This window comes from Megascapheus bottae, chromosome 4 (genome assembly GCF_031878675.1).
Source record: "Megascapheus bottae isolate mThoBot1 chromosome 4, mThoBot2.hap1, whole genome shotgun sequence".
NCBI classification, from domain to species: domain Eukaryota; kingdom Metazoa; phylum Chordata; class Mammalia; order Rodentia; family Geomyidae; genus Megascapheus; species Megascapheus bottae.
In genome coordinates, this window is record NC_143512.1 from 38,108,031 (window position 1) to 38,126,814 (window position 18,784).

The 18,784-nt window shown below is 33.8% G+C and overlaps 1 protein-coding gene across 5 annotated transcripts in view; it reads left to right on the forward strand.

Annotated features, from left to right (window-relative positions):
• Window positions 1–18,784, forward strand: part of Ssbp2 (single stranded DNA binding protein 2) — a 219,667-nt gene that overhangs the window by 129,795 nt on the left and 71,088 nt on the right. For 3 of the 5 annotated variants that reach the window (XM_090331683.1, XM_090331684.1, XM_090331685.1), the window contains exon 5: window positions 15,571–15,660. The exons of the other annotated variants lie outside the window; for them this stretch is intronic. In XM_090331683.1, the coding sequence (XP_090187809.1) occupies window positions 15,571–15,660 (90 nt within the window). The remainder of the gene's footprint in view (window positions 1–15,570; window positions 15,661–18,784) is intronic. 5 annotated transcript variants of the gene reach the window in all.

Consider the following 18,784-nt stretch of genomic DNA (forward strand, 5'->3'; position numbering starts at 1 on the left):
GCTGGCTTTGAATCATTATCCTCAGATCTTCACTGGGATTACAGGCATTAGCCACCACACCCGGTACTATTTTCATACTTGTATATAATGTGCTTTGATACATACAGCCATTTATATATATTTTAAATTTATATCAGTAACATTTGTTGACATTCCCCACTCCTCCACATTCTCTTCTACTTCCCACTTCTTCTCCCCCTCCTTTTTCTTTTCCCCTCCTCCAACGTCTTCATACTCTTGATCAAGTTGTACAGAGAGTAACCCTCACTTTATTTTGTTTTCACTGTGTAAATTTTAGGTTTCTAATGACCATTTATGATTCTAATTAAAAATTAGGTTTACTCTACTCCTTAAGTAGAGATATTTATTGTGAGTATATAAGAGCACAGTTATATCAGATATGTTTTCAAAGTAGTGTTAAGCATACTTTATAGATGCTTGTTTGCTTATATATCTCCTTATATAATAATTAATACAAACATTCATATATGGACCAACCATAGTGATTAGCTTCCAAACAAAATTGTGTCCATTTTTCTTTCTGAATCACAATGAGTATTGCTGGAAAAGGAGTATGAGAGTTGATAGATGGTGATCAGTGAAATATATGTTGAAACATTTACCTCTTTTACTGTTTAGCTAGCTGGTTTTAGGGGAAAAAGCCCATTCCTAGTTACAAGAAATTCCATGCTATGTTTAACTAGCTTCAAAATTATAATTACTTTAGGATTTAGTAATACACATTTAAAAAGAACATTCTTTTTTCATATATTTTTATTGTAATTAATAGAAGGGTTATATCATATTTGCCAGATAGAAGGTGCATTAATTCACATACATTGATACCTTTCTCATGTCTTGATCCCCATTTCCCTCTTCCCCCACCCCCACCCCTCATCTTGTTTTTCCCCCTTCTCTATCCAATTTCAAATAACCAAATACAAATATTTCCAATATATCAGATAACAAAGTGAAATATTGTAATAATATGAGATAACTAAGGGACAGGAAAAGAGATGAGAGATAACATAGTACATTAAGGACGACAATCACTCATTACATGGCTTTTGTTTCTATATCCTAGAGGTCCTTTCATTTAGCGTCCTACTGTATGGCCTTATGTATCTAGGTTTTGCTCTATTGCAAATCTCTGCTAAGAGAGCCCAAGGTTTCTACTGATCATGATAAATAAGGGAAACCATTGAGCCTATGTTCCTTTGAATCTGGCTTACTTCACTTAATATGATTTTTTCTAAGTCTTTCCATTTCCTAACAAATGGGGTGATGTCTTTCTTTCTGACAGCAGCATAGAATTCCATTGTGTACAAATACCACATCTTGTTGATCCACTCATCAACTGTGGGACATCTGGGTTGGTTCCATATCTTTGCTATGGTAAATAGTGCTGCAATGAACATCGTTGTGCTAGTGGATTTAGTATGCCCTAGTTTCTGGACAATTGGGTAAAATGCCTCGTAGTGGAATTGCTGGGTCATAGGGGAGCTCTATGTTTAGACATTTGAGGAACTGCCATACTGCTTTCCATAGTGGTTGAACGAGTTTGCACTCCCACCAACAGTGTAGTAATGATCCCTCCTGGCCACATCCCCTCCAGCATCTGTTGTTATTAGATTTCTTGATCCTGGCCATTCTAACTGGAGTGAGGTGGAATCTTAGAGTTGTTTTGATTTGCATTTCTTTTATGACCAGAGATGTTGAGCATTTCTTCATGTGTCTATAGGCCATTTTTATTTCTTCTTCAGAGAAGACTCTCTTTAAGTCTTTGGCCCATCTTTTAACGGGATGGGCTGTTTCTTTGGAGATTAGTTTTGGAGTGATTCAAATTTCTGAGCTGTTGATATATTTTAGATATGAGGCCTTTGTCCATTGTATGGTTGGTGAAGATCTTCTCCCATTCTGTAGGCTTCCTAATTAATTTACTAGCTATGTCTAAAAAGAACATTCTTGTAGGGAATTTTTAAATACCAAGATAGTGGCATAAAAGTAGGAGTACATTACAGTCATTTCTAGGATTGGAAAAGTATTCTTTGTAAAATTTTAGAAGCCTAATTTTATATTTCTCTCAGTAATGGAATAATGTTTGCTAGGCCTTTTACTTCTGGTGAAAACATAAAAGAATTTTGCAAAATTACAGTTAAGGATTTTGCTGAAGAAAATTTATTTGCCTTCATGTGATGTAAATAAACATCTGGTGTAAATAATGAATGTTTTCATTTTAGTAATGTAGTATAGAGAGAAATTTCCCAAATAGAGTATTTTGATATCTAGTATTGATATCTTCAAGAAGATTGCTTCCATATTATTAGAAATTTACATTAACTCTGTATAAAATCATTTGTATTTCTAAAAGTTTTAAAATCATGGAAAACAAAATACTCAAAAACTGAAACCCAAAGTGCTTCACTTGAAGTACCATTAATTAGGAATGCTGTTCTTGTGAATATTACAATTTCTTTTATTATGAAATCATTACAACTATTGTATGTAGTAGACATACACACATATACATAAGAAAAATAATGTCTTGTTTTTCAAATTCCTGAAATCAAGTAAATTTTTAGTTTAAAGCAATGGTACAGACTCATAGAGAGTCAATAATTTGTTTTTTTTATAGTCAAAAGAAATAAATTCTTAGTTAATAATAACATGAGCTTTCCTTTTTCCTACAATTATTAAATTTCTTCTATAATAAATTATTATGTAATTATTATGCCAGTGTTTTAGGAGCCTTAGAATGAGCTTGATAATTCTCTTACCCTTGATTATATGGAATAAACAAGAGGCAAAAAATCCTGATATTATATATACATGATTAAGTCAAATAGGAATCTGTTAATCATGTGATTTATGTGAAAAAATTAACTGATCGCTTTCCATTCAGTTAAAATTAGCCAATCATTATCTTGATGTTTTAGACTATTTGTGCAAAATGAAAATAAAAATCAAGAAATGGATGAACATGATTTTTCATGCTTCTCTTTAAAAAATTCTCATAATGTTAATTTTTTCTTAAAATTATTTTTATAAAATGGATAATTTAATATAATTTTTTAACTATTTTTTTTTTGCCAGTCCTGGGCTTGAGCTCAGGGCCTGAGCCCTGTCGCAAGGGTAGTGCTCTACCACTTGAGCCTCAGTACCACTTGCAGCTTTTTTTTTTCTATGCATGTGGTACCCAGGAATCGAACCCAGGTCTTCGTGCATGCTAGGCAAGCACTCTACCACTAGGCCAAACTCCCGACCCCTTAATATAATACTTTATAGTGCTATTTACTCAAATAATTCTGAGATGCTGAGTTAGATAAGATTATAGGACATGATTATAGTGCTAAAGATAGTTGCAATTTTGAAAGCCAATTCTGCAAGAGCATGAACATTTAAACAGAAGGAAAAGGTTAATACAAGAGAGTATTGGGCTAAAAGTGGTTTATGAATCATAATTTTGTTTTCCAAATATTTGAAAGAAAATTGGATACAGGGCTAGGAGAATAGCCTAGTCATAGAATGCTTGCCTACCATTCACAAAACCCTAGGTTCGATTCCTCAGTACTACCCGCATGCGCAGAAAAAGTTGGAAGTGGCTCTGTAGCTCAAGTGGTGGTGGAGTGGTAGCCTTGAGAAAGTCCAATGGCTTGAACTCCGAGTTCAAGCCTCAGGAGTAGAAAAAAAGAAGAGTAGAAGAGCTCAGAAATAGCACTCCGGCCCTGAGTTTAGAGCTTGTTTATAATATCTTCTTTTTATTATTGAGTAGAGATTATTTTTGTATTTCTTTTGGCCTTGAATTTAATTTTTTAAATATCTAATTTGAACTAGTTGAACAATCACTGACAAGTGATTTCATAGTGCAAAGAATGATTATTTTATAGTTTTATTTTTTAAATGGTATTTGAAGCCATATTTACTTACTGGCTACATATGATAGCCAGTCACAGACAATGACAGCCGTGATTACTTGAACTTGATCTTAAAAATGCAGGGTATCAATATATGTGAATTAATGCACCTTTTATCTGGCAAATATCATGTAACCCTTTTATTAATTACAATAAAAATATATAAAAAATGCATTGTAGTCCACCTCACTCCAGTTAGAATGGCCAGGATCCGGAAAACTAATAACAACAGATGCTGTGGAGGGGATGTGGCCAGGAGGGATCACTACTACACTGTTGGTGGGAGTGTAAACTGGTTCAACCACTATGGAAAACAGTATAGCAGTGCCTCAAAAGTCTAAACATAGAGCTCCCCTATGACCCAGCAATTCCACTACTTGGTATTTACCCAACCATCCAGAAACTAGGGCATACTAAATCCACTAGCACAACAATGTTCATTGCAGCATTATTCACCATAGCAAAGATATGGCACCAACCTAGATGTCCCTCAGTTGATGAGTGGATCAACAAGATGTGGTATTTGTACACAATGGAATTCTATGCTGCTGTCAGAAAGAATGACATGGCCCCATTTGTTAGGAAATGGAAAGACTTAGAAAAAATCATATTAAGTGAAGTAAGCCAGACTCAAAGGAACTTAGGCTCAATGGTTTCCCTCATTCGTCATAATCAGTAGCTCTGCTCTACTAGCAGAGATTTGCAATAGAGCAAAACATTGATACATAAGGCCATATAGTATGAAGCTAACTGAAAGGACCTCCAGGATATTGAAACAAAAGCCATATAATGAATGATTGTTGTCCTTAATGTACTATGTTATCTCTCATCTCTTTTCCTGTCCCTTGGTTATCTGATATTGTTACAGTATCTCACTTTGTTATCTGATATATTGGATATATTTGTATTTGGTTATTTGAAATTGGATAGGGAAGGGGGGGAAACCAAGAAGGGGGGTGGGGGGAAGGATAATGGGGACCAAGACATGTGAAAAGGTATCAATGTATGTGAATTAATGCACCTTCTATCTGGCAAATATCATGTACCCCTTTAATTAATTACAATAAAAATATTTTTTAAAAAATGCATTGTAGGGTCATTTTATACTTGTCAGATCATTATTTAATGGAAATAAGTCAGTCAGCTTTTTGTGTTTAATAGTATGTATCATTGATTCATGTTGAAAACCTGGAGTCAATGTTAACATGGAGGTTGTATAATGTATTCCGCTTTAATGTTCATTAAAACTACTTACGACAATTTAGAAACTAGTAAAGAAAGCATCAGTTAAGTTGACTTCTGTTTATTTGCCTGTCATAACTTAATGTGAAGTAGTATAGGCTACTTTACATTTCATATACTTGTTAATTCTTTAAAGTATATAACCTTTATCTTAGCTAGAAATAAACCATCATTATAATAGATGAAGATATATATGTACATATATATACACACATATACATACGTGCATTTGCATGTGTGTATGTGTGTGTGTATCTTGGGTTTGAATTCAGGACCTTGCACTTGCCAGACAGATACTCTACCATACTCTCAGCCCTTTTTCTCTAGTTATTTTTGGGGTATGATTTTGTATATATGCCTGGGCTGGCCTGAATTGAGAGTTCCTCTGATTTATATTTCGCATGTAGCTGAGATGACAGGAACATGGCACTATGCCCAGCTTTTATTGGTTGGAATGGATTCTCACAAAAGTTTTGTCTGGGTTGACCTCAAACCATAATTTTTTTCAATGTCTGCTTCCAAATTAGCTAAGATTACAGATGTGTCTATGGTGTCTGGTAGATGTATTTGTATATTAGCTCTTCGTTTTTGAAACTATTAACTACCTCTCTATGATGACTTTTTGTCTTACAAGTTTGGTATGTGTATGCCTCTGTGTGTGTGTGTGTGTGTGTGTGTGTGTGTGTGTGTGTGTGTGTGTGTACATGAAAATGCACACTAATACTGGATTTGAATTCAGGGCTTCATGATTTTGTTTGGATTTTTCTCTCAGGATTGGTGCTCTACCACTTGAGCCACATCTCTACTTCTAGTTCTTCTGATAAGCTGAAAATTCTAAGGTCTCTCAGACTTGTATGCCTGGGCTGGCTTTTAACCTTTATCCTCATAGCTCAGCTCTCTGAGAAGTTAAGGTTACAGGTATGAACTTCTGGCACTCAACTCATCTTAACAAATTTCACGTCTGAACTTCAGTGACTCCTATAGGGCATTGTAGTTGAGAGTCTTGTGTTTTGTTTTTTTGTTTGTTTTAAATAGTGGATTATATTTGCTGAATGCTCCTCACACATTATCCTCTAAGAGTCTGCTTGGAATGCATGTCACTAGCTGGCTGGCTTTTTGTTGTTGTTGTTGTTTTAAATCTACTCTGTTTTAATTGGAGAAGCTAGATTTTAGCTGAATTTCACAATGTCTTTGTAAGATTAATCGAATTTTTAGATTTACTATCAGTTTTAGGATTTAAACCATATTAAAGCTAAGTCATAATATTTCTGTTCATGCTGTTTTGAAGTTTTCTTCTTCATCTTGAATAACTTTTTAAATATATTTTTATTGTAATTAATAGAAGGATTACATTATATTCACCTTATAGAAGGTGCATTACTTCACAAACCCTTTCTCATGTCTTGGTCCCCATTTTCCTACCTCCCACCCCTCATCTTGTTTTCCCCCCTTCCCTATCCTATTTAAAATAACCAAATAAACATATATGCAGTATATCAGTTAACAAGATAAAATAGTGTAACAATATGAGATAACCAAGGGATAGCAAAGAGATGAGAGATAACACAGTACGTTAAGGACAACAGTCACTCATTATTGAATAACTTTTGTGGAATATGGAATGCTCTAAATAAGAGTGTTTAAATGAAGCTATAAAATTGATGCAACTAATCCTAAATATTGTTATATAGTAAAATTAAACAATATTTTAAAACATTTAAAAATTATTTTAAAATCATTTAAAATTTAAATTTAAAATTTTCATGTAAGCATCTTTTAATAATTAGTTCTAGGTATATCTTAAGAGCATTTAGTAATTTATTTGTTGAGAATATTTCAGATTCATGATAAATAAGTAATTTATTAGTTAATTGTATTTCAGATTCATGATACCAGTGCTGTTAAGAGGAAAAAATTAACAATTGTTCACTTCAGATTTTTTCCTGTGAGGTTAATATTAAAATATTTTAAAAACAGGAGATATACTTTGTTGTTTTTTTCTCCTGGTTTTTTTTTTTTTTTTTTGAGACTGGCTGGCCTTGAACTTCTAGCTAGCTTGAACTTCTAGGTATGGTGGTATGTACCACCATATCCAGCTGAAAAATGCCATTTACATAAACTTTTTATTCAGTTATGATACTTTTAAAAGATAAGTATATAATGATTAATTTTTTATGAGAAATATATGACACTTACATAAAAACTAAAGTCATGCTTTCTATGACTGTATGCGTTCTATAGCAAAGGTATTTAAAAGAACATGTTAAGGGGCCAGGAGTTTGGCCTAGCAGTAGAGTGCTAACCTAGCCTGCACGAAGTTCTGGGTTTGATTCCTTGGTACCAAATACATAGAAATAAGCCAGAAATGGTGCTGTGGCTCAAGTGGTAGAGCTTTAGTCTTGAGAAAGCCCAAGAGAATGCTCAGGCCCTGAGTTCAAGCCCTGGGACTGGCAAAAAAAACCTAAATTAGAAGTGCTGGCATGCTGTCTGCGATTCTGTGGAAAGTCCATTTCAGGCTGACAGAGTAAGCAACTGAAAGAGTGATGAGTTGACAGCAAACTACTAGAAGAGAGTGAGGTTGTCTTGAGGAAATTCTAGGCTGGTAGCAGCCAATAAACAGATATATGTGCTAGTAGTGTCATCATTAGGATAATATAAGAGATATTGAAAATTCCTTACAGACAGGAAAAGATCTATGTACCAGAGCAGCCATGTCAAAGATAATCGGTAGAGATCTAGGTAGGTGAACTGTCAACATCAAGAAATGACATGTATTTGGTAAGGACTAAGCTGTGGAAATGAAAGTCTAATCTCAAACTTACTCTCACTGAATTGAAAAAGGAAAGAACATAAGGAGGTTGGGGGAGGGAAAGTGGGAGGAAAACAATGGGAAGGGGTATCAATGTTCAAGAAGTAATGTACTCACTACCTGACATATGTAATTATAACCCTTCTACATCACCCCAACAATAAAATACAACAAAATTTTAAAAAATAAAATGAAAAAAAGAACAAAATTAGTCATCTCCAGGAAAATAATGTAACCGAAGGTAATCAAGTCAGACAAAATAAGCCAGATATAGAAAGGAAAGTATCACGTTTTTTTTTTTCTCTCTCTCTCTTATATTCAGAGTCTAGATTTAACAAAATAAAAGGACTTGAAAGTAGAAAAGGGACTATTTGGGAGAGAAATGGCATCCGTAGGAAAGGGAAACGGAGATGTAATCAAGATATAGATGTGTGTCACAGCTACAAGAGACCTTTTTTTTTTTCTAAATATGTGAAAATAGTATGGGAATGGGTAAAACTATATATTGCAATGAAATGAAGTGTTCTGAAAATCTTAAGAAAATGAATGTAAAGAATATAAAAACAATACTGGCCATATTTTTTCCAAAATTGTCTTTGTGTTCAGTTTTGCTACTGGGTATTTTAACTTTCAATGAGTAAATCATTGAATTTGACCGCAGGAGTAGACCATATTTTGTGAACTTGTTCAGATCATTAGAAAAAAGAGTTTGCTATCAATTCATTTTGAAAAGACAAAATAATCAGATTTAACTTTGACAAATACAAAGCAGCAAGTACCTTAGTTAGAATATATATAAATCAAACTAGAATATAGATGTAAACATTTGACATATATCAACAAATATGATTCCACATTAATCTATTAATCTATTAAAAGGATCACCCATGATGATCAAGCATGGCTTATCTTAAGCATATAATTCTACTTCAATAAAGCTATCAACATATGACTACTTATAGCATGCTCCCCCCAAAGCCAAGCAATAAAAATAAATCAGAAATGAAAAAGCAATGGCATCTTCGGTTCTTTATAAGAACAGGAAATTATTCCTATTCTATTTGTTTTTTACTTAAGTTCCTCATTTCTTTTGTTTTTATTTTAATTATGTTGTCAAGGTGATGTACAGGGGAGTTAGTTACATAAGAAGGGTAGTTATATTAGTAGGATGAGTATATTTCTTGTCCAACATTGTTACCCTCCCTTACTTTTCTCCCACTTTCGCTTTGCTCCAACCTCCCCCAAATTGTAAAGTTCATTTCCAACATATTGTCTTGTGAGTATTGCTGTTGTTTTGCTTTGTCCTTTGTCTTACCATTTTGTTATTCCCCTTCCTTTCTCCACATCAGATAGATGTATATATATATATAGGATATAGGGTACCAAAATCAGAAGCAGTGACAATAGGGAATAAACCATAGGAGAAAAAAGTGAAAGAAAAAAAAAGAGATAAGTTCACATATTACATTAAAAACAACCACAAGGAAAACTATCTTGTTTCCATAGCTTAGAGTTGATTTCATTCAATATCATCTTACATGGTCATATTCACATAGCTGGTAAACTATTGTGATCCTCTGCTGGGATGATCACAGACATATATTAATTATTACAAATGAGGGAAACTATGGAGTCTATTTCTTTGGATCTGACTTACTTCACTTACTATGATTTTTTCCATGTCTTACCATTTCCTTATAAATGGGATGATATTATTTCTTTCTGATGGAAGCATAAAATTCCATTGTGTATTCTTTCTTTTTTTATTTTTATTTTTTTATTCCATTGTATATTCTTTCTATAGCACTCACCATGAAAAGATCCCTAAAGAATATCTTCAATCAGTAAAAAAACAACAATGTTTTGCATCATAATTGTCATAACTTTTTGCCTACAATCACTTGTGATTTTTAATATTTCTTGAAATACCTATGTATGTGTATACATACACATGTATATATTCATACATATTAAAAATATACATGTATATTGTACATATGTGTGTAGCTATAGGTTCTGTATTACTATAGCAAATACCTAACACTGGATAATTTGTAAAGAACAAAACATTTTCAACCCTTCCAGATGCTGGGAAATGTGAAATCAAGGCACTGTCATCTGATTTTTGGTGAGTGCTATCTTGCAGTGTCTGCATTTGGAGAAGACAGAACCGCAGAGAGACTGAACTCCCTTTATTAAATCACTTTTATAAGAGTACTTAGTTCCATTCACAAAAGAAGACCAATCATGGCCCAATCATCTCGTAAGGGTACTTGCTCTTAATTCTATCACATTATTAACACCTGCATTTTTGATGCAACACATTTGAAATCTTACCGGCTTACAATGAAAATCAATAATCCACTTCCCAACCTCTTCCATCTCATCCTTCCCTTTAACTCCTTCAGAGACTTCTCATAATTCAATCATTATTTTTAGATCCAGGCCCTGGGGCTTAACCTCAGGGCCTGAGTACTGTTCCTGTGCTTTCTCAAGGCTAGTGCTCTACCACTTGAACCACAGCACCACTTTCAGCATTTTCTGTGTATGTGGGACCAAGGAATAAAACTCAGGGCTCTGGCCCAACTTCATGTTCATTTTAAGTAGTGTTTTTCTTGTTCCACCAAGTAAACATTTCATTTTTATTTTACTTTGCTTTTGATAGTATATATTTGTTATATAAAGTAAAAGATTCTATTTTCTTTTCGTACCAAATAGATTTCTTCCTTTATCCTGTATAATTAAGCAACTATTTCTCTAATATTTTTAGTAAATGAAACTCATAGTTATTGAATGTATGGAATCTTGATAAATGTTAACTAATTATATTTTGTGAGAAATATGTGGTAATTTATTATATAGTTTCATTTTACGCTTGTTTCTTTAAAACTGCCATATAGAAGTAGGCATATACAACTTTTTTTTCTAAGATAGAGAACAAAACAAAGAATTTAAGAATATGTACATTGGGGGCTGGGAGTGTGGCCTAGTGGTAGAGTACTTGCAGAGCATGCATGAAGTCCTGGGTTCAATTCCTTGGTACTACATGCATAGAAAAAAGCCAGAAGTGGTACTGTGGCTCAACTGATAGAGCGTTAACTTTGAGAAAGCTCAAGGACGTTACCTAGGCCCTGAGTAAAAGCCCCAGGACTGGCAAATGAAAAAAAATAGGTATACTGGTATATACACATGAAAATATAGGTATATAGGTATATGCCTAAATAGGTATAATAGGTGTATACACATGAAAATATATACTAAAAGTATACAATCAGTAGCTAGGGACCAATGGTTCATGCCTATAATCCTAATTACTCAGAAGACTGAGATCTGAGGTTTGTAGTTCCAAACCAATCCAGGCAAGAAAGTCCATGAGACTCTTATTTCCCGTTAAGCAACAAAAAAGCCAGAAGTAGAACAGTAGCTCAAGTGGTAGAGTGCTAGCTAGCCTTGAGTAAAAAAGCTGAGACAGCAATAGGCACAGAGCAGGGCACAAACAGAAACAAACAAAAAAGCACACAGAATAATCCAGTAGATTAGACGTGATGTTTTTAATGATATTTATATTAGCCTTAAAGTCTTATATATTCAATTTTGTTACAAGAAACATCTTAAAGCCTTATTATTTGCATATTTGTGTTTCAAAAGAGACTACAATAAAATCAGCACTAATGACAATTCTTGTAAATCAAGTGAAACTCTTTTTAGTAGTTCTTAATATAATTAAACTACTTGCTTTTCTGTTGTTTACCACACCACAGAGTAATACATACTTTATGTGTTTGATCCAACAACAACTTTCTGTGGATCCTTAGATTATAGATAAATTTGTCAGATATGTTAGAAAAAAACTAGAGAGAAGTCTAAGAAATACTAACAATTCAACAGTCACATAAAATTAAACACTAAAAAGGAACTTTTCCCTTTACATAAAACCTTAATCCCAAAAGTCTAATTCTTTCTTAGTTTATAGTTTCATTACATGTACTAGTCACGTAGTTACTGTGAGTAAATTATTGAATTAGGCAGTTTGAGAATTATACCATTTGCTAATGTTGGAGTGTCAGGAAGTATACCTTTAGGCTGGCTATAAAATAGCCTTTATTAATGATCAGTATGCTGTGCCAAATGATTCTAATCTACAGCTATACTATTCTGAGCACCAATTGGTGCTCTCAGCTACGTCCATGTAATACAAGAGGAGAGGGATAATTCCTTGTTAGTTAATCTCCAAAGTTTTGGGGGCAGTAATGATCTGGACTATGTACTGTGTGTGTGTGTATAATTGCCAGGATTTGGTTCACTTCAGACCAAAGGGTAGAAATCAACGGCATACCAAATAACTAACTCAACATGCTGTATTCTGGAAATCCGTTAGCTATCAAACTCCTAAAGTTCAAAGAAACTATATTATTATGCTCAAAGTATTATTAAAAAGCAGAATCTTTACAGTCATCATTCCATGTGAAAGAATTAATGTTAAACTGTAAGAATTTAGTTCATTTTGAAATGTAGGATAAAGACCTAAACAGCAGTGTAATAGGCGCACTTAAATCAGTAGGAATCGTTACCTGTTTCATTTGTCGTTTTGTTCATTCCAGACTGTGCTGTTCAAAATTGTAACTCTCCTGTATTGTGAATTCCTTCTTTCTTGTCTTTTTTATTTTTAGTTTTTTGGATTGTGAATAAAAACATTTTATTCTTTGCTCATTTTATCATTTTCTATCCCTACTTGCTAGAAAATGGGTTAATATAGACCAGAACGAAACACTATAATATAGCAGTTAATACAATATTTAACTGGGAGTTTTGCCTATTTCTTTGCCACTGCCTTTATCTGTTGAATTATTTCTTCTAAGTAAGACTAATTCATCCTAATATGTAGTAAATACTATTTTCTGTTTAAAATACACACTTTATCTGAAGTTAAAATTTTTGGCATCCACATCTAAGCAATATTTCTAGGCGTTCTCAGAAATGCTAAAATCATTGGCCTTAATTAACAGATGCCAAATACTAGAGGTACTTCTTTTTTTCAATTTGTATACTAGGGAATGTATACTGTAACATCCTGGAATTTTACATCTTTTAGTGGAATATTAGTACACAGGTGAATATGCCAATATGTAAAATTGAGAACAGTGTAGCAGGTATACTAAATTTGAGATTTATTCCTTTCATACAAGAGCTATTATATTCAAACTGGTCTGTCGGGCATATTTCTGGTCCTTTGGTGGTAAAGCATTCAAAATCATATTTCAGTATTACACAAAATACATTTTTTCAGTTTTATTATTACCTTTAGGTAATTGTACAAAGGAATTGCCATTTAACAAAGCAGTTTATGAGTGAAGTATATCTTAATCAATGTCACCCCTTTCAAAGCTCATGCCCATCCTACCCCTGCACACTTCTCCCTCACTCTTCTTAATTTTGTAGGATACACAATAATTGATGCTGGTAAGGTTATGATCAAAATGGAATGTAAACTTTTTCAACCGGTCTGGAAAGCAGTGTGAGGGTTCCTTAAAAAAAATTAAATATATCCTGGGCCAGGATATTTAGTGGTAGAGTGCTTGTCTAGCATGCACCAAGATCCATGTTCAATTCCTCAGTACCACAGATATAGAAAAGCCAGAAATGGTGCTGTGGCTCAAGTGACAGAGCGCTAGCCTTGAGGGAAAAGCTCAAGGAACAGTGCTCAGGCCCTTAGTTCAAGCCCCAGAACTGGCAAAAAAAAAACATTCAGCAATTCCATCCCTGGATTGATCCAAATAATTACAAACCAGGATACAGTAAACCAGCACAAGCATGTTTATTATGGCACTATTCACTAGAGCCAGGTATGAACTCAGCCCAGATGATCCTCAGTGGACGAACGCATCCAGAAACTGTGTAGATATACATGGTGGAATTTTACTCATCCATTAGAAAGAACTATATTTTACCATTTGTAAAGGAATGAAAAAACTTATGTTAAGTGATTAAGTAAGTTGGGTCCAGAGAGACTGACCCAACTCATGAGCTTACCAACTCATAAGTAATATGTTTGGTGGTATGTAGGTGTATACGAATGTATTAACTGAAATATGGTTGATTCAAGGAATATCTCAAATAGTGTAATTCCTTAGAAAGTCAAAATCAAGTTCAGCAAAATAAAACCCCAGGAAGCTGGTAATAAAGAGGCAGGGTAGGTTCAAGGAGAAGCAGGTAGACAAATGAAGAGAAGAAGGGGAAAACCTAGACAAAATATGTTCTTACCAACAGTAGGCTCCCTACTGTTAATATAACACCATCTTATTCTTTCCATCATTGTGAGGCTGTCCTTGGGATATTTTTCAATCTTTTAATTTCTTCTTTTACTTTAGTGCCACCTTTTACTCTCAAGTTCTGTAACATTAACTATTTTATATTCCATACTTGAGTCAAATGGTATTCATCTGTCTATGTCTGGCTTATTTTAAATTAATATGCTTTCCAGTTTCATCCATGTCATCACAAATAACAGACTTCCATCTTTTTATATCTGAGTAATATTCCATTGAGTATAAGTGCAATATTTTTAAATTCATTTATCTATCGATAGACATTTAGGTTTACTACACATCTTGCTATTGTGCATAGTACTTCAGTTTTTAAAAATTGGGAGTATAGATGTTTCTACATACTGATTTCTTTTTCTTTAAATACATGCACCCTGTAGTGAGTTTGTTGAATTGTACAGTCATTCTTTCTTTAAAATTTTTTTGTGGGGTTTACATATTTTTTTCCATAATGGCTATAGTAATTTACATCCCATCTGGTCCCTTCTGGACTGTTTTTTTGTATTTGTAATATGTGCAGCCAGGTTGAGAGAAGAAATCTTATCTTTATAGACAATTGTATATATAACTGCTGTATGTTAGAATTAAACTTATAATTACAAAGAAGTTCATCTACAGTTTTTCGTATCCCTGTGTCATGCAATGACAAGATTTCATGAAATTGTTTGCAAGGTATGCAGACTGAATTTGTTAGTTAATCTGATTTTTAGATAATTTTATGATATTCATTGCGCCTCATCTAATTTCTTTCTTCAGTCTCCCATTTAAATTTTCATCCTTACCCCAATAGTTTTATTTGGATTACTAGTTATAGCAAAGTTTCTTGCTACTTATACTAAAAAAATTTCTGTACTTGTTTATGACATACAAAATGAAACCTAAAAAATATATGTTTGTTTTTTCTTTCTGCAACCACCATTTTTAAACTTTTCATCTACATAGTCACCCATTTGCCAATGAGGTTACCATTTCAGATACATATGCCTTAAAATAAATCACTTAAACCTTTGTCCTATTACCAATGGCATTTCATGTATTATTTAAATATATTATCGTTTGAAGTTCCTTGACTTCACAAAATTTAAAGGGTCCTGTTATAAGCAAGTAGCTGAGTCATTCACCACCTAACTGTTATACCTTAGTTTACTTCTAGATTGGAGAAAGTGTTGGCATTTGTTCCCAAGATTGAAAAACAGCCCATCTGACACTCTGTTATCATTAGTTTCTGGTTTTGTACCTTCTCTGTAATGATATAGGTTTGTTTCTCCTTTATTCTTTGCAGAGTGCTGCAGCAGCTCCCAGTCCAGTGCTAGGAAACATTCCCCCAGGAGATGGCATGCCAGTAGGTCCTGTACCACCAGGGTTCTTTCAGGTACTCAGAGACTTGACTAGGAATGTTAAGGCATAGGAACTCCTGTTTGATTTTATTTAAAGATAATGAAAGAGGATAAGGCTGTGTTAATTTTCAAGATAAATATAATACTGTGCAGCCAACTCTTGATTGCTCAGACTGGTTATCTACTATATTGCCCTCCCTTTCTATTTTATCTGTTGTTAATTAATTAATTAAGCCATCTCATTGTTCAGTTAAGAAAACAAAGGATTTAAAATGTGAATTAGTCCAATAAGTTAAATACTGTGGTGAATACTTTGTGGGAGAAGCTAAAGGTAACATTATGGGAAGAGATGTGGGTTTTAATTAATTTATTTTTTTCTTGATCGTGGGGCTTGCACTCTGGGCCTGGGCACTGTCCCTGAGCTGTTCAGCTCAAGGCTACCGCCCTACCTCTTGACCCACAGCACCAATTCTGGTTGTCTAGTGGTTAATTAGAGATAAGAGTCTCACAGTCTTTGAACTGCTATCCTCAGACCTCTGCCTCCTGAGTAGCTAGGATTACAGGCATGAGCCACTGCGCTCAGTTTTTTGTTTGTTTGTTTGTTTTTTAAACTATCCAAACTGTCAGTAATTCTACAAATGAAAAGTAATCCAGAATTGGCTGTACTTTCAATAAACAGCTAAATTATTATGTGTTATCTCAGCATACTTTTGAGATTTATCCTTGGGCTTTTAAGCTGGAATTTTTATTCATATCATTACATAACATTTGAAGACTGGATTTTCAAATATATTTGTTAGTATCTTACAATCTTAAGAATGTTTTTATAATGCTGATTTAGAATTGTACTTTAAATTAGTCATTACTTTTAATTTTTCAGAACCCACATAAGTCTTATAGCATTCTAACAGACACCAACACTGATTCTGAAATTTATTTTTATACATGATGAGAAAATTTATTTATTTATTTATTTTTGCTAGTACCTGAGCCTCTTTTGATCAAGGCTAGCTCTCTGCCTCTTGAGCCACAGTGCCATGTCTAGCTTTTTGGGTATTTTTAGTAGTTTCACTGAAGATAAGAGCCAGCCCAAGCTGGATCAAACCCAAGTCCTCAGATCGCAGCCTCCTTAGCTAGGATTACAGGTGTGAGCCACCATTACCTGCCTAGAATAAAATACATATTTCTACACAGAAATCTTAAAAATTTTCAGAAAATTAAGAATTTAAGAGTGAAGAATTAGAGTTGGGAGACATTAGAGGAATTAATGTAGTAGGCTATATTATTAATCAATTACATTAGGTACTTATAATCTAATTTTTCCCTTCAGCTTTTGTATTTCAAAGTTGTGATCATTTGTTAGTCAGCTCATACCATCATATAATATACTTAAGATGTGAAAATGGAGAAATAAAATTGAGTAATCTTACAAAGCTCAATTCAAAGGCTTTAATAGACCTGGTACCAACACTGTTCTTTTAAGACATTCATATTTTCTTAGCTGCTGTATGTTATTACCTAAGTACTCTGGAATATTTCAACATTTTCATCAAAGCTTATGTCTTTTCTAGGAGAACCTTCCTGAAAATCTAAGAACAGATGATAATTTAGTAATTAAACAACCACCAATTAATATAACAATATTAACTAACACTTATTTGTTGTGTTCTGTGTGCTGTTTTGTAATGAATGTTTTACATAAACTCTTAATCTCCACAATAACCTTAAAAGTATTATATATTGTAATATTTCTCCTGTGTGGATGGAGTAACCAACACATTGATAGATAAAGAATTTGCATAAAAGTTGGGAATTGAATCAACACAGTCTGGATTTGTGCCATTGAATTTACCTTTGCAATTTGATTGTTATTCATGAAATATTTCCAGCTTATTTTATTTTATTTTTTCTTCATGCTCTTTTCTTGCCAAAGATGGCTTGGATTGGGAATAAATCAGAAGACTTTGATCTGAGTGCTAGTAGTATCTCTTTAAGTAGCACTGTTATTAAAAAAAAAAAAGGTTGATTAAAGTGGATGCCAAATTCCTTCAAGCTAGGGCTATGCCAAGATATATGAATCCATGCATTTTCACTGGATAGAAAGAACCATTCTCTATTTACCTACATTCTTTCCCAGCAACTTGTTAAGAGTAGTTGAAACAGAGTTGAGTTTAAATAGTTAGATGCAATACCTCTTTGAATACTACTAGATGTCAGACACTTTAGTATCTAAAAATTATCACCTCGATAATTTGTGTCTTTATAAAGCTCAATGTCTTTGCTGCAAAGCTAACAATAAAAAGTTATGTAATATTCAAGAAGAAACGAATCATTAAGTCTATCTGAGATGGAGATAAGAGTGTTTTAGAAAGATGTGTGGGTACCTGGTGCAACCTCTCTTGGTTTGCTCAGGGGGTTCCCCTGGGAACATACCCCAATAAACTTCCCTCTACTTGCAAAAAAATGAGAAAAAACAAAGGAAGACTGTGTGTGTGGGGGGAGTGTGGGTGTAGGTGTGTGTGGTTGGGGCAAGGGTGGGAACAAATAAGCAGAGCAATGGCATTCCAGATGGTAGGAGCCTTTAAGTGAAAGTGTGGCCAAATCAAACCAACTTGTACTGGGATATTCAAAGTAATACATAGACAAAGCCAGGGTAAGAAATGTGGTAGGCCAGAATTCCTGACACAAAACTGGAAAGATATACTCCAGTTGGTTTAGAAGGGCCTTAAAATGCTGGTTAAGAGCTGAGTCTTTACTCAAAGATCCATCATATCTTTAAGAAGAGCAATGACATGAATGTACAATAATAGATTTAGGCTTTGCCAGTCATCTTGATACAAGTTTCTACAAAATTCCTGTTCTCAAAAAAAGACTACATCTTGTTTTTCTCCTTCCCTTCCTTATTTCAAATAAGCAAATAAACATATATACAATATACCTGGTCAGACACAGTTTTGGAGATGGTGAGAGGAGGGAAAGGGGGACAAAAACATGAGCAGAGTTATCAAGGTTCGAGAAGTAATGTACCCATTGCCTGACAAATGTAACTGTAACCCCTCTATACATTACCTGACAATAAAATATAGTAAAAAATTAAATTTTTGTTTTGCCAGTCCTGGGCCTTGAACTCAGGGTCTGTGCACTGTCCTTGGGTTTTTC